This window comes from Podarcis erhardii (assembly GCF_964252035.2).
Source record: "Podarcis erhardii genome assembly, chromosome: 10".
NCBI classification, from domain to species: domain Eukaryota; kingdom Metazoa; phylum Chordata; class Lepidosauria; order Squamata; family Lacertidae; genus Podarcis; species Podarcis erhardii.
In genome coordinates this window covers 40,129,296-40,143,943 of record NC_138500.1, presented here as the reverse complement: position 1 = coordinate 40,143,943, position 14,648 = coordinate 40,129,296, and the positions used below count along the sequence as shown (strand labels likewise).

General features: G+C 40.2%; 1 protein-coding gene across 3 annotated transcripts in view; it reads right to left on the bottom strand.

Annotated features, from left to right (window-relative positions):
- Positions 1–14,648, bottom strand: part of SLC6A15 (solute carrier family 6 member 15) — a 51,851-nt gene that overhangs the window by 18,436 nt on the left and 18,767 nt on the right. For all 3 annotated transcript variants that reach the window (XM_081878242.1, XM_081878243.1, XM_081878244.1), the window contains exons 2-3: positions 4,548–5,026; positions 716–873 (exon numbers count right to left, since the gene is read on the bottom strand). In XM_081878242.1, the coding sequence (XP_081734368.1) occupies positions 716–873; positions 4,548–4,836 (447 nt within the window). In that variant the 5' untranslated portion in view covers positions 4,837–5,026. The remainder of the gene's footprint in view (positions 1–715; positions 874–4,547; positions 5,027–14,648) is intronic.

The following is a 14,648-nucleotide window of genomic DNA, read 5'->3' as shown; positions in this document are numbered from 1 at the left end:
AGACGACATCTGCAGATTCCAAACATTTTAGGTGCATTTCCTCTGTTTTAAAGTTATATTCCCTTCTTGCTGAGAGGTGCCATCAGCATTGGCATTCTACCAGCTCCTGAAAACACACCTGTTTGGGCAAGCCTTCCCCTGAACTTGAGTTTCCTGATCTAATTGTTTTAGTATTTTTAAAACTGTTTTAATGGTTATTCTTTTTAACTGGCTTGTTTTACTGTGTATTTTAGTTATGTATGGAATTTATCATTGATGTTATACTTGTAAACCACTTTAGAAGCCATTTGGGCATGTAAGCAGTATAGAAATAGATAAATGGTCTTCTTTAGCACCTTACCTGCTTAACCCAGCCTTCCCCAACCTGTTGCTTCCATTTGTTTTCGACTACCGTTCCCACCAACAACATGCAACTTTGACAGTGTCCAAGAATTATGAGAGTCATAGCCTAAAACATCTGAAGGGCACAAATTCAGGGAGGCTTCTGTAGTCTAAACAAGTGGCATACCAGCTAATTAGTTTCATAGTTATGTGGGCACTGAGACAGATCCCTTCCTTAGTTTTAATATATAAATCTTAGGTACTCTGCAAATCACAAAGCTAATCCTTCAGCATATTAGCTCCTTTTTAAAATAAAAAGGTATTTAGAAAACTCACGGTATGCACTAAGGCTTGGGAAACAGGTCACATTACCTACTATGCAAGCAGTACTTACTACACAGCTTGCAAATCCAATTCCACCAAGCTTGGGGCTGATATAATTCCATACTCCAATGCTTCCACGCCGAATTCTCTGACCCACTGAAAGCTCCAAGAAGAAAAGCGGTATGCCGATGACCAGCAGCAAAATTAAATATGGCACAAGATAGGCACCTGTCAAACCAAGAAGATGTTGAGAAATATTGAGATTACAGAAATATATTTTAGAAAGGAGTGCAGAACAATTTGCATAAATATCTGTTATGGTGGTGTTTGCATATAACCATCAAGCAGAGTTGCAAAGGCTGGAACAAAGGCTGTACAAACTAATAGGTGGATGCAATAAGCTATCTCCAGTATCAAGGCCTGAAAATCAAAATCACTTTAGGAGTCAGTGTAGCTCAGCGATATCGAGGAAATGTGTAGAACATTGTAGTGTGGTGGACTTGGCATAGAAAGAAGTACATATAATTAATGAGTGAGGTATGTGGACAAATTACTGTTGGAAAGGGCTTGTAAACAAGGCCCTGCAGTATAATCTTCATCTTGAGTTCTTCAAAGCAGACTGTTGTATATCCATTCAGGATCAGGTGCATCCTTGTCCAGGTGACCAATCAACACTCCAGAGACATGCCTGGCTATAATATTGGCTGTAGGGACTCTGATCAGGAATAGCTACTGCTCTGGGTCTGCAGGACAAGAAGATGCCACCTTACCCATAATCTACCCACTTTTTATATGGGAAAGCAACTCTTTTCATGTCAATCTATATCTTACGCTTTCAAGATTTTATTTCCACTCAAAGACTCAAGATTCATTTTTGATTAACAACCACACAGTTTGGAGATATTTGGAAATTAAGCCACAAATTCATGTATTTTAAAGCACTCTTTTGTGTGTGCATGTGACCTTTGTCTAAATTTTGCCAAAGAAAGCCTGATGGTGCTACATTTTCCATGTGAATTCAGAATCTGAAAGGGAAGTGATTATTTAATCAGCTCCCCCAACATTCTTTATCTTCTTGTTCCATATCCCTGACTACCTAAAGCAAAGGTCTGCAACCCTGGTGCCCTCCAGAGGTTGTTGGTCTACACCAGTCATGGCCAAACTTGGCCCTCCAGCTATTTTGGGACTACAACTCCCATTATCCCTAGCTAACAGGACCAGTGGTCAGGGATGATGGGAATTGTAGTCCCAAAACAGCTGGAGGGCCAAGTTTGGCCATCACTAGTCTACACCTTCCATCATCTTTGACCAATGGCCATGGTGGCTGCATCTGATGGAAGTTGGGATTCCAACATCTGCAGGGCACTAAATTACGGAAGGTTGATCCCAAATATGTTGAGTATAGGGCACACCGCTATTTTTGTCATGTTGTTGATTTTATGGGATGCCCTGCTAAATGGAAATGCACCAGGCACCATCACTGCTTCCTTTGGTAGGTAGCCGACAGTTATCTATTTCAGCTGTTATTTTCAGACACTGCTTTTCATATGGAACTCTTGATTGCTGTTGTTTCAATTGATCTTGCTTTTTATGTAGTTTTAGCAGCTGTTCACTGCTAACCATGCAAAGCAATCACTGCTGGGGAGACAAGCTTAGCTGTGGATGTTTTGACAAGTGACTATCTTGTGCATGCACATGCACTCACCCTTTGACAACTGCATCGTATGGAAATAATGGTGCCAACCTGCTTGCTGAGATAATGTAGGGGAAATCACTTTGGCAGTAAAGGACTTCATGTTGCATTACATAAAAATTTGTGATGCTTCCTCAGTGGAAGGCTGATTGTAGTAGTCTGCCACCTTCCCTGCCACCATGGGGTAAAAGACACTAATTTGAAGCTTTTGCTTTCGATTTTCAGACTCCCATATCAGTCTTATATTGAGGAATCATTGCAGTTTGTTAACTCAAGCAGCAGCATAGCCTTTCCTGGATCTTCTTGTGAGTAAGTAACGCTGTGATGCATTTGCTCGCAATTCCTGTGCTGTTTCATTACAATTCCTGTGCTGCTGAACTGCAGCATGTGCCAGAGTAACAGAAGTGTTTGCTGGGGTAAGCAGGGCCAAACTCAAGAGAGCTTGTCCTTTCTTCTTCTGCTGAAAATGGACTGCTTCAAACATGAAGTGAGAATGATCAAAATGTTCTAGGATCAACTCTCTAATAATAACGTGGTTGGTTGTACCCAATCCTAGCCCTACTCACTAAAATTAATGGACCTAAGTTAGTCATGTTGATTAATTTCAATGGATCTACTCTAAAGCTGGAATTGACACAATACTTCCTATGGATTAGATATTTAGTTGCTATATTCCAGTATTTGTAGTGTAAAAATCAATGTGCTTTCTTTCTACATGCCTGCATGCATTGCTCCGATATCCAGGCACATTTATTTTTTTTCACATATTCACATTGCAAACCAAGCAACATGATCTGCAAATGTCCCCATTTGAAGAAATGACAGGGCAAGCCAGTAATTATGAGAAATCCAATAACTCTGAAGAGAAACAGGAAGTTTCGGAGGCCTGTTTTGCAGCTACAGGAAGAATAATTGCCAGTAATTTGCAGGACAAACTGAAGTTCATATATTGGCAAAGAAAAGAAATGCCAAATCAATTGTAAAGCTTTGGAAATACACTGGGGGGGGGGGATCAATTATTGAAATAATTTTAGCGGCATATCCTAACGTGTGTGTTTTTAACTTTCTCTCCCCACCCTACAACTCTGGGAGCTAATTCAGGGCTGGGGGCAACCCCAATTTGTTCTTTGGTGGCCACAAACTGTTGTGGACAGTGTGCAGATTTAGAATCAACTGTAGCATATCCATGGCAGCAGCACTAAAATTAAGGCTGCAATCCTGCAATGCAGCTTGTTTCTGAATAAATGCAATTCTGATTAGTGTTGAATTTGTTCAATAAGTAACTTTATGTCCGTTCTTTACTTGTGCTATGGATTTGTAGCAGTTGCTGTTAGCTCTTTTACTCCAGATCCCACATGGCAACGGGGACACCCTTTAATCTAGTCGTAATCCAGAATGATAGATTTGTGTCTCCAGTATAAAATCACTTAATTCAAGAAACTTGGAAGGCTCAACCTGTGATCAATCCTTTGCCCTCAGCTGATGAATTGATTATTTTACTTAACTGACGCAAAAAGCATGTTAACAGTGCCAATCTGTGGTCTAGAAAAAAGTTATCAAATGAATTATTACTTTTAGGAATAATTTAAACAAGAACAGAAAAGATTTTTCCTTGAAAGAGATGTATCCAGTGTCTAGAAAGAGATCCTGATACTTACATGATACCTGCTGTGATCCTGATATTTATCAGCCCCCCATTGCTGCTATTTGCTTTTTTTAAAAAAAGTGTGCCCTAAATGCAAATATTTAGAGTGCGGATTTAAAAAAAACAAGCTTCAAATATGAGGTTAGCATATAATCCAAGTTCCACTAGAAAACCCATTGAGGAGCCATTGGAAGTGAAATTAGTGGTTCCCCACCAGCAAAAAAAAGTATGTATGCCAATGGGTAAGTCCCTTGGCCCACAGAAATAGCCCAACCCTCTATCTGGCGCTGGCATAGTTAATGCCCTCCAATTATAGCCAATGGAAAGGAATAAGCTCCCCCATTTCTGCCCTGCCCATAGCAAACCTGTAGGGCAACAGTGGTGGTAGTAACTTTACCCCCACCATATATGTCCAGAAGGATTGTTCTGCTGATGTTACATCTGGTTTGTGTCTGGGAGACAGCATAGATTACTATAAGAGTAAAAATGGGATTCACAGACTACAGGGACCAACAGTCACAATCTTTACATAACCAAAGTCAACGAGCAAATATAGAGCCTTACCTCCGCCATTTTTTTGGCACAGATAAGGAAATCGCCACACATTCCCCAAACCTACAGAAAATCCAACTTGTGCCAGAATATACTGAAGTTTGCTGTTCCAAGCTGGTCTCTCATCTTCCACGTCAGATCCCTCTTCCACATCTACATCTTTGTCGTCCGAGTCATTAACCGACAGCTCGCTTTTCTTGAAAGCGTCTTCCACAGAGTCTTCGTTTGATAGGAGATCCTTAACTGACTCGATGACATCATCATCTATTTCTCGTTTAACCACTTTGCTGTTCTTAGGCATTTGCAATAAGGAATAATGTCAGATCACGTTCTCTTCAGACAGGCTATCCAGCCTCAGTTACTATCTCTATTCTGCCAAGTCAAAAATATCTGAATGTTTGCTTGAACTGGTTGAGTGAAGGACGTGTCAACAACGTCCCTTGTGAAATGTAATCAAGATGTTTGTAACTGCTTGTTGTTAACATAAATACCTGTGAAAAAACAAGTAATCAGATGACAGTAGAAAAGGGTACTTATCTCATTCTGTTAAAAAAATGATAGTTCTCTTTTTAGTCCTTTTCTTTACCCAAATGATGGCTAAAATATCCATTGCTAATATTTCTTGGCTGCATTATTCCATGAAAATCTCCCAAGACTGCAAAACAAAACATGTAAAAGAATGAAATTTCATTGTTCCCCAGTTCCTTCCCTCTTTCCTCCCCTCAAATCCATATTTCCTACAACAGTAATGTCTCACTCTGAATATGACTGATTTGTTTGAATGGTTCTATGATTAAAACATTGACTCTCTCTCTCTCTATATATATATATATATTCTATTGCTACTCATCACAAAAAATTAATAAAAATATATTTTAAAAAATAAAACATTCTGTGATAAATCTGAGAAACAAATGAGCCAACTAGATTTTGTGATCACATAATTGATGTGTGCAAGAAGAGCTCTTGCATGTGAGGGGGCTTATGGTTGGGCCTTGCACGTTCGGATAAATGCATCTTAATGGAGCATTCTTAACCACGGAAATGTCATTTAAAGTTGAAACATATTGCTTTCAACTTCTAGAAAGCCATATGGTGATTCCTATATGAATGTTAATTGAAATGTGTCACAAGTAAGACCATATTTGGTATACCATTAATGTATCTCTCCTCGCATTTGTACCATGTGTGAATATTATTAACGTGTACATGAATAATTTTTAATCACAAGACAATGTAAGATTTACATTTCTGTGACAGAATGGGAAATGTGTGAATATTTGATGTCAATTGTGCGAATGCCCCATTTTTTAGATAGGAGGTCGTATATGTAATGTGCTTTAGCAAAATTATTTACAATATGTCATGTCGTGAGAAGCTGCATCTTTACTACAAGTATATTCCTGCAGGCATAGAAGCATTCAAAACCCATGGTAGAATTGACTGGTTATAGCTTTATCACCCTTCATGAGTAAAGGGACCCCTGACCGTTAGGTCCAGTCGCCGACGACTCTGGGGTTGCGGCGCTCATCTCGCTTTACTGGCCAAGGGAGCCGGCATACAGCTTCCGGTTCATGTGGCGAGCGTGACTAAGCCACTTCTGGCGAACCAGAGCAGCGCACGGAAATGCCGTTTACCTTCCCACCGGAGCAGTACCTATTTATCTACTTGCACTTTGATGTGCTTTCGAACTGCTAGGTTGGCAGGAGCAGGGACCGAGCAACGACAGCTCACCCCGTCGCGGGGATTCGAACCGTCAGCCTTCTGATCGGCAAGTGCTAGGCTCTGTAGCTTAACCCACAGCACCACCCGCATCCCATCCTTTATGAGTAGATGTATGCTTTAAAATCTGACTTGTTTTTTTATTATTATCTTTCACTGTTCAGAAATGGTACTTTGCAAAAAACCAAATTGGCAATGTTTATATGTTGTCCGAGTCAGAGGCGGAGCTAGCTGCTACGGCACCCGGAGCGTCACACATGCCGTGCACCTGGGGGTGGGGCTAGCTGCCTATGGGGATAGAGCAAGTATCCCAGGGGCACTGCCCGCAGCGAGCGTCCCAGGGACAAGCCACCCATGGAGAGCATCCCAGGGGGGAGCCACCCATGGCAAGCATTCCAGGGGGCGCTGCCCATGGCAAGCATCCCGGGGGTCAGGGCGGCGATGTCAGCCCCCCTCAGGGATAACCCCTGGGCAAGCCACACACACACCCCTTCCTCCACCAGTGGCCGGAGTAGATTCAGAGGTCTGTGTCTGGCAAGAAGAGGTATACTCAAATAACTGCTTCAGCATGTGCTACAAAGAAATCAAAACAGTCCAAATGAATAATGGCGTAGTTTAACCCACTTTGAGTAGATTTGAAGTAGTTCACAGAGTGTATTGTAGAGAATGTGGGTCAGCTTGCAAAGGGACTGAGGAAGAAAGCTACCTGAATCCGCTCAGCTGAATCCAACTTACATGCTGACAACATTATAACAGCTCAGTCACTAGAGCATGAGAGTGTTAATCTCAGGCTCGTGGGGTCAAGCCCCATCTTGGGCAAAAGATTCCTGCAATGCAAGGAGTTGTACTAGATAACCCACATGGTCCCTGCCAACTCTCCAATTCTATGATTCTATTATCAGTTTGATCATGTGAATTGGTCCTAAGATTCTTGACTCTGCCTCATTTAAATTCTTAATGCAGGTCTGCCTTGCATTAAGAACAAGATAATGCATATGGGTAGTCAAATTTCCCAGGGTAACTTTGCAGTTTTACTAAGCAGGTGTCGTGCCCTTCAAGATACAGTCCTGAAACGATGGAAGTTATTTCATATGATGTGATCTACAGGAATGGTTTTGCAAGTGTTTTGAACTATAAGATTCACCCAATCTTGGCTTTGAAATTTTAGCTCCTTGGATTTCTGAAGAGCTGAATGTTTTCAGGCTTCTTCATCATTTCTACTATAATGACAGGAAAAAGCAAATTAGGCTGTTCCAAGGTAATTCCATTTATCTTCTGGCTTCCAGACCTTAATAATAACTGAAAAGTCTAGCAAGTTTCAGAAGCGGTTAGCAACAACATTTCACCAGCACCTGCCCCTCTAAAATGAAAATCCTGATTCCATTATTTGACTATTTCAAGTAATAAATCTCTGTAGTAGATAAAGTAGTTTTTAGTCTGAATTACATCAGCCAAGGGAGAATGAATAAAACCTGCCTGATTAATATAAATGGGAAATGTACCAAATATACCAAACCAATCAGGCATTTTCATAACACGGGAGATCATCAAAAACAAGGATGAAAACAAGATCTCATTTCAGAAACACTGATAAATGCTAGATCCTGGTACATTTAGATCAATGTGGTCTCAAGATAACTTGGATGAACCAACTAAAAGCTGGCAATAAAGCCAAATAATGGAAAAATAATAGAAAGTAGAGCTATTTACCAGCCAACTTCAATAGAGCAGCTTTGCCAAGAGAAGGGAATAAGAATTTTGGATTTGATATCCCACTTTATCACTACCCTAAGGAGTCTCAAAGCGACTAACAATCTCCTTTCCCTTCCTCCCCCTCCCCAAGCTGAATATGCATACCTTTTCTTTTTAAAATGTCTGTTCTGAGATGGGAGGTAAAGGCATGTCATGTGCATGATGAAATATTAGAAGAGCATAGATATTTCACAATTTACTATATGGCAAGGAAACAGAAGTAGCTTATTTAAGTAAATATTAATAGATATTAATAGCTATACAGGGGATCAACTATTTTTCTCTCTCACACAGGCAAGTCAAAGGCATGCTAATCCCAGTTGCCCACACTTGGAGCAGAGCTGATTTGCACTCTGCTGCCAAAACAGAATTAGCATGCCTCGCTATAGGAACGGTAAAATAGTTTCCTCGGTCAATTTGCCCATCTATTCAAAAGAAAAGAAAAAGAAAGTGAAAACCGAACACTACCTTCTCCAATGACTCAGGATTGTAAAAACACACATTACACAAGGAGTAATTATAACAAGACAAGTGTAAAATAATCATGAAAATAAATAAATAAATAAATAAATAAAAGCACAGAAAGTACCATTTTAATATAAATTATTTAATGTCAATTAAATATAATTTATATAAATATAAATTATTTAATGTCAATTGGTATGCTAATAATTTAGGGGAGAAGCTGTAGATCACTGGTAAAGCACCTGCTTTGATTGCAACAGGTCCCAGGTTCAGTTCACATCATCTCCATGTAGGAGCTGGGGGAAAACTTTGGAGAGCTGCTGCCAGTCAGTGTAAACAATACTAAACTATATAGGCCAATGGTTTGACTCAGAATAAGGCAGTGTTCTATGTTTCTATAGAAACCTGCTATTTGATGCTGGTGATATGTTTTTTAAAGTGTGTTCTCCCCGCGTCAGGGTTGTAGGGGTGGGTTTATTTGTTTTTCTTTATCGCTGCAGCATCTCCAGTTGGAGCTCTTTACTTTTTCCCTGTAAAAGGAAATGGCAATCATTCAGCTATGGAAGAAAGTAAAGGATATTGTTAGCATGGAAGCTAAACCTCCTTTCTACCCCATGACACTGAGCAGTGAGAATCAGGCCCCCTCCCACTTGAATATGCCTATCCCAAGATCTAGTTCTGATATTTTAATGGAGCGGACATCCATTAAGTAAGCTACTTTACAATAAAATAAGCTACTTATTACAACATGATGGTTTGTTTATTTATTTAAGACATGTGTATCCTGCTTAATCATTTGCATTTCTAAGCAGTGTACATAAAAACGATCCACAGAAAATGGGACAATAAAATAATAAATATTTATTATAAGACTGAAAACTACTTGTATATGCCTGCTGGAGCAAGAAAGTCTTGGTCATGCACCTGAAATTTAGCAGGAAGGTATATGACTAACCTCGGCCGGGAATGAATTCCACAGACTTGAGCCCATGAGACTGAATGTAAAACTTTGAGAAGTTACAAGCCATGCATTTGTCTGCTTCAATAGTCTAGCCAACAGCATTTTGCAGTCTGTGATGGAGAACCCACAATCTGACACTTTCTCTGTGGGTGTGCCACATCACAGAGGCAGCTGAGCTGAGTTCTGCAGTACAGACATTCCCTACCTGCTAACAATCAGAAGACTGGAACACTCACAGAGCATTTTGAGTAAATTTTGACAGCATCACAAAAGAATGGGCTTGCCAAATTTTTTGTTTTATTTTGTTTCAGAAAGGCTCTGAGCCATTCCAAAAATGCATTGCAGGTAGAACAACAACAACAACAACAACAACAACAACAACAACAACAACAACAACAACAGGTATAGCTGTTCCCATCACTGCCTCTCTCAGAGCTATGCTACTGTCTATTCTGCATTATGGAAAAACAAAAAAACTGTGATAGAGTGAAAAGATTCATGCTCCAGATAGGAATAGTTGGCTTCCTGTTGATCACTGCTGGTGCTGCTGTGAGCTTCACTTATGGTCTGCATGACAAAATGGTGGTGAGTGAACATTGTCTCCTGTGTGCATACTGAATGGCTGACTAGCTGCCTGTGAAAAGACGACAGAAATATGGGGCTGGTGATTAGTAATTGGTAGAAGCTGCAACAGTCACTAGTGGTTTCAGTCTTCATGAGAAAGTGTGAGAAAAAGGGTACTATCGCCTGGAAGCTCTTTCATTAAACATGCCTCAATCTAGCTTACAATTCCTCCACCATTAGTTCTCCTGGTGTCTACATCTGGAGGTTCACCTCTTGGAGAGGACAATCTTGTCATTGCAATAACAATGGAAAGCATGATCAATGCAACCACCCAGCCACTGTAAGGAATTGCACTGTTTGCCCCCTGCATCCTGGCTAACGTTCTGTAAGGAAAAAATTATGCTGTTTCTCCAGCAGTAGTGACAACTAGGGAAAGTTCCTGCCTTGCAGTATTGATTATCCCTTTCTGGATTGAGCCCTCCTATATGGCTTACCTGTGTAGTATACTTTGTCTTTGCAACTCAGCTGTAGCAGTTAAGTTTCCCAATGTGTGTTTGCTTCCAGAGCCAAGGTACCTGTTAAGTTTCTTAGATGACTGCCGTTCATTTCTTTTTTATCTGTCTGACAGTGTCTGCTGAGTGTTTGTTTTTGGTCAAAGTGCTCTTTGGGGAATGTGCCCCATCACCTTATGCATGAACACATAATTCTTTAGGTGTGCAAGCAGAATAATGTAGGCCCATGCCACTTATCCTGATATATGAGATCTTTGTTTCTGGGGGGGGGGGGGGGGTCCTTATATTGTCCTGGTCATGTACAGGAACTGGCTGCAGTGTTAGTCAGAATCTTATCTTCTGTTGTGACTGTCATCTTGGGCTCTCCAATAACTCCATAGAGAGTGAAATTTTTAGCCATCATTGGTGGTTGAAATAATGTCCTGCAGAAATACAAGAATCTACCAAGTCCTCCCCCCGCCCCAATACCAGTGTTGTTCCTCCAGCATCGGGGCTACGCAGGAGATAGCCTCCTACCAACGGCTGGCCCAAGGTCACCCAATGAGCTTTATGGTTGAGGGAAGGTTTGCATCTTAAGTCTCCCTGGTCCTTGCCCAAGACTTTAGCCACTACACTTCACCAGCTGTCAGTATTTCCACCAATGTAGAATCGTGTTCTACAAGTGCTAGAGGATTTAGGAGAAATTATTACCTAGGCAATGAATATTTCTTCTGGATATGTTCACACTGTTAAGGAATAATACATAGTCCACTTATGTCAGCTCCAAACTTTCAGTTTGTCTTCTGAATTATGTTTGTATGCGGATACCTCAAACAAACTTTAATGCAGTTCTGGAGTGCGACTGCTCTAGAATATTCTTTTTCTGAAGCACAGAATGTTGTAGACCTTTTCTTCATTGTATTAAAATTTCCACTTACACTACTATCTAAAATCTGCTATGGAAACCTGATATAGTCGTATCATACTGTCTCCAAGGCTACACTCCAAAACATATTGTCCCCCAACCTGCTAGAAACAGATGAAGACTCAAGCTGCATGTGATGTGAACTTTCACTAATGAAAGATGGCAAATGATCCAGATAAAAGTCTATTTCTTATATAACCTCACTCTGACATGCTTCTACTTTGAAGCAAAATTAACCCCTTTATATTAGTGCATCAAAACTGTTATCATAAATACAATTAAACTAAACCATCAACCCTTTCTACGTGAGTTTTCTGGAAAACTTTGGAAAGGTCCTAAATTAAATGTGGTTTAGCATGTCTGAATACGTTATTTTGTTTTAATTTAATTGGCCTGCTTGTTTAAATTACCTGCCTCATGTGAATGGAATTATTTGAAAACCCTGTTTGTTTTACTCATTTGTGAATATAATTTTTATTAAGCAATGCATTTTTAAGAAATGGGAATTTTCTGAAAATATTTCTATCAAGAACCTGGACACATCATCCAGTTACAGATAGGTAGCCGTGTTGGTCTGCCATAGTCAAAACAGAATAAAAAAATTCCTTCCAGTAGCACCTTAAAGACCGACTAAGTTGGAAGTAACTGGAAGGAATTTTTTTATTTTGTCTGGACACATCATGACATTCATCTTCATGAAACATGTCTGAACCATCTCATTTATTGTTTCATGTGTTCTCAGACGCTTTTAAAAGTTAGTAACTGAACCAGACATTAAGAAGTATTGATGAATGTGAAATGATTTTGAATCAAGTTTCCTACTTTACTGCCATGATAATTCAGAAGGGTTTCTTCTTTCCCCCCAATCACCTTACAAGTGTGTCAAGACCTTACAAAGATCATATGAAAATTTTAATAAAGTATAACAGATTTTGTTAGGTGGGAGGAAAGATCAAAATATATTAAATAGACCCCTTTTTTAAAAAAATAGCCTGCTATCATCAATGGAAGGCTGATGTGCTTCAGTTGACAGTCATCTTAATAGTCTCACATGTAGCCAATTTCCTAGTAACTTTCATACACATTAATACTCAAGGTTTTTTTTTTTAATGTACAGAATCAACTATTCTATTTTTTTAAAGGAACAGTTTATGTTCTCATACTTGAAAAGAGATTAAAATGGAAAATGCAGTAGGCAAAGTCAAATCACTCTACATTAATAACCATAAATAGTTTAGTCACATGAAAGACCTCCAGGGAGCTACATAACTGCCAGTGCTTTTGCCAGAAAAGAAAAGAAAAGAAAAGAAAAGAAAAGAAAAGAAAAGAAAAGAAAAGAATAGAAAAGAAAAGAAAAGAAAAGAAAAGAAAAGAAAAGAAAAGAAACCTGCTCCTACTAATAGTAATTTTATCCCAATACTTTTATGGCAAAAACAAATCAAAGTATCAAAACTTTTAATCAGAAAATGAAAACCATAGTGTGTGCGCGCACTAATTATTTGTTTAAACTGCAGCTGTTCATTTCTGCTCCACACAGAATTTTGATGTTTCCATATATAACAGAATTGCATCACTGGAGGCTTATGTGAGAAATCCTACTCAGCCAGATCCTGGCCCCAGTCTCAGACCTCTCAAAAGCAAACAGGGGTTTGGTATGTTTTGAGGAATACCAGCCATTGCATTTTGCAGCTTGAGCAACAATGGTCTCCATCAACTCTGTCAAGCCTTTAGGTATCATGGTTTTGTCCTCAGAGTCAGAGGAGAAAGAGCCAGCCAAGTCTATGGCTGCAGTGCCACTGGCTGAAGAGCTAGCCCAAGCTCCTGACATTGAACCTCAGCCTACTGAACCAGAGCCCACTGAATCGAAGTCACCAAACATCCTTCTCTTAGCCTGAGAAACCAAATGCCTGCACTTGACAGTTGTGTAGGTAATGGTACAGGTAGCAGGCCACAGAGCACAAAAGCAGCACACTTCTCCAGGTCAAACATTTGACCCTTTAAGAAGCTCCGGTGTTTCTGCAAGTACAGCAAACCTTTGGGCAATAAACTGGGAAACTGGCTCAAGACCTCACTCTGGCTCCAGCCATTGCCAGAGCAAGTTGCTCACTCAGAGCTCTCTGTGGTGCTGAAACCACCAGGGTTATTCCATCATAGATCATGGACCCTTGTCAGAACCAGGTTAGGACACTCAGACGAGAGCATAAACCCATGAAACTGTCAAGACGGGGGCACCGGTGGCGCATTGGAAGATGGCCGACAATAACATCTCTCCGACCAACACAAGGTACCGTATTTTTCGCCCTATAGGACGCACCGGCCCATAGGGCGCACCTAGATTTGGGGGGGAGGAATAAAGGGGGGAAATTATTATTTTTTCCCAGGTGCGGGGCTGGGGCGGGGAAAGCCCGAGCTTCCCCGGACGCCAGCCCCCAGAATGGGACCCAGAGCGATGCCGTAGCTGCCTGCAGCTTTGGCATCGCTCTGGGAGCTTGCGAGGCTGTGAGGCATCTAATCATAAGCCTGCATTTTTATCAAAGCTTCTATATGTTTAATCAGGGCTTGCATTTTAAAAATGAGCTTAAAAAAAGGATTTTCAAATGTTTCATGCCAGGCAAAAGACCAGCTGCCTAAAAGAACCTTGGCAAGATGTTTTTCCTCCTAAGACAAGAAGGGCCCCATTGATTTATAGTAGAAAAACAATTCTCAAAGTCATAAAAAGGGAGAATTACATATGCTGCCCCAAGGCTGAGAAAACACCATTAGGAATGGGGAAAGATAATACCAATGTGCCTCCCAGTAAAATGAGCCAGATCTTCTTTCTAAGGTTGAAAGGCCAGGAGCAAAAGGGAAAAACATTTAGCTGACAGAAAAAGAGAACATTTTTGAAGAGGCTTCTTTTAAAAGCTGTGTTTTATTGAGTTCCTTCCTTTTCACTTTGAGAAGCTTTATTCTTTTAAGAGGCTACCTATGATAAATGTATGAAATATATTAGCTTAAATATATTGGCTTAAATGTAATTATGCAAAGGATTTAAGGAATGCTAGATTCTTATTTCATATGGTTGTAAGAGTTGTATTTATCCTGAAATTAAGTCAGCCACCAGCCCCCCCCTTGCCAGACAGAAGACGCCATCCGGGCAGTCTTGATATATAGTTGTCAGGCATTTTGTTTAGAAACATTAAATGAAGGAAATCTTTCAATGTTTATGTGAAACTCAAGATCCTTGACATCTG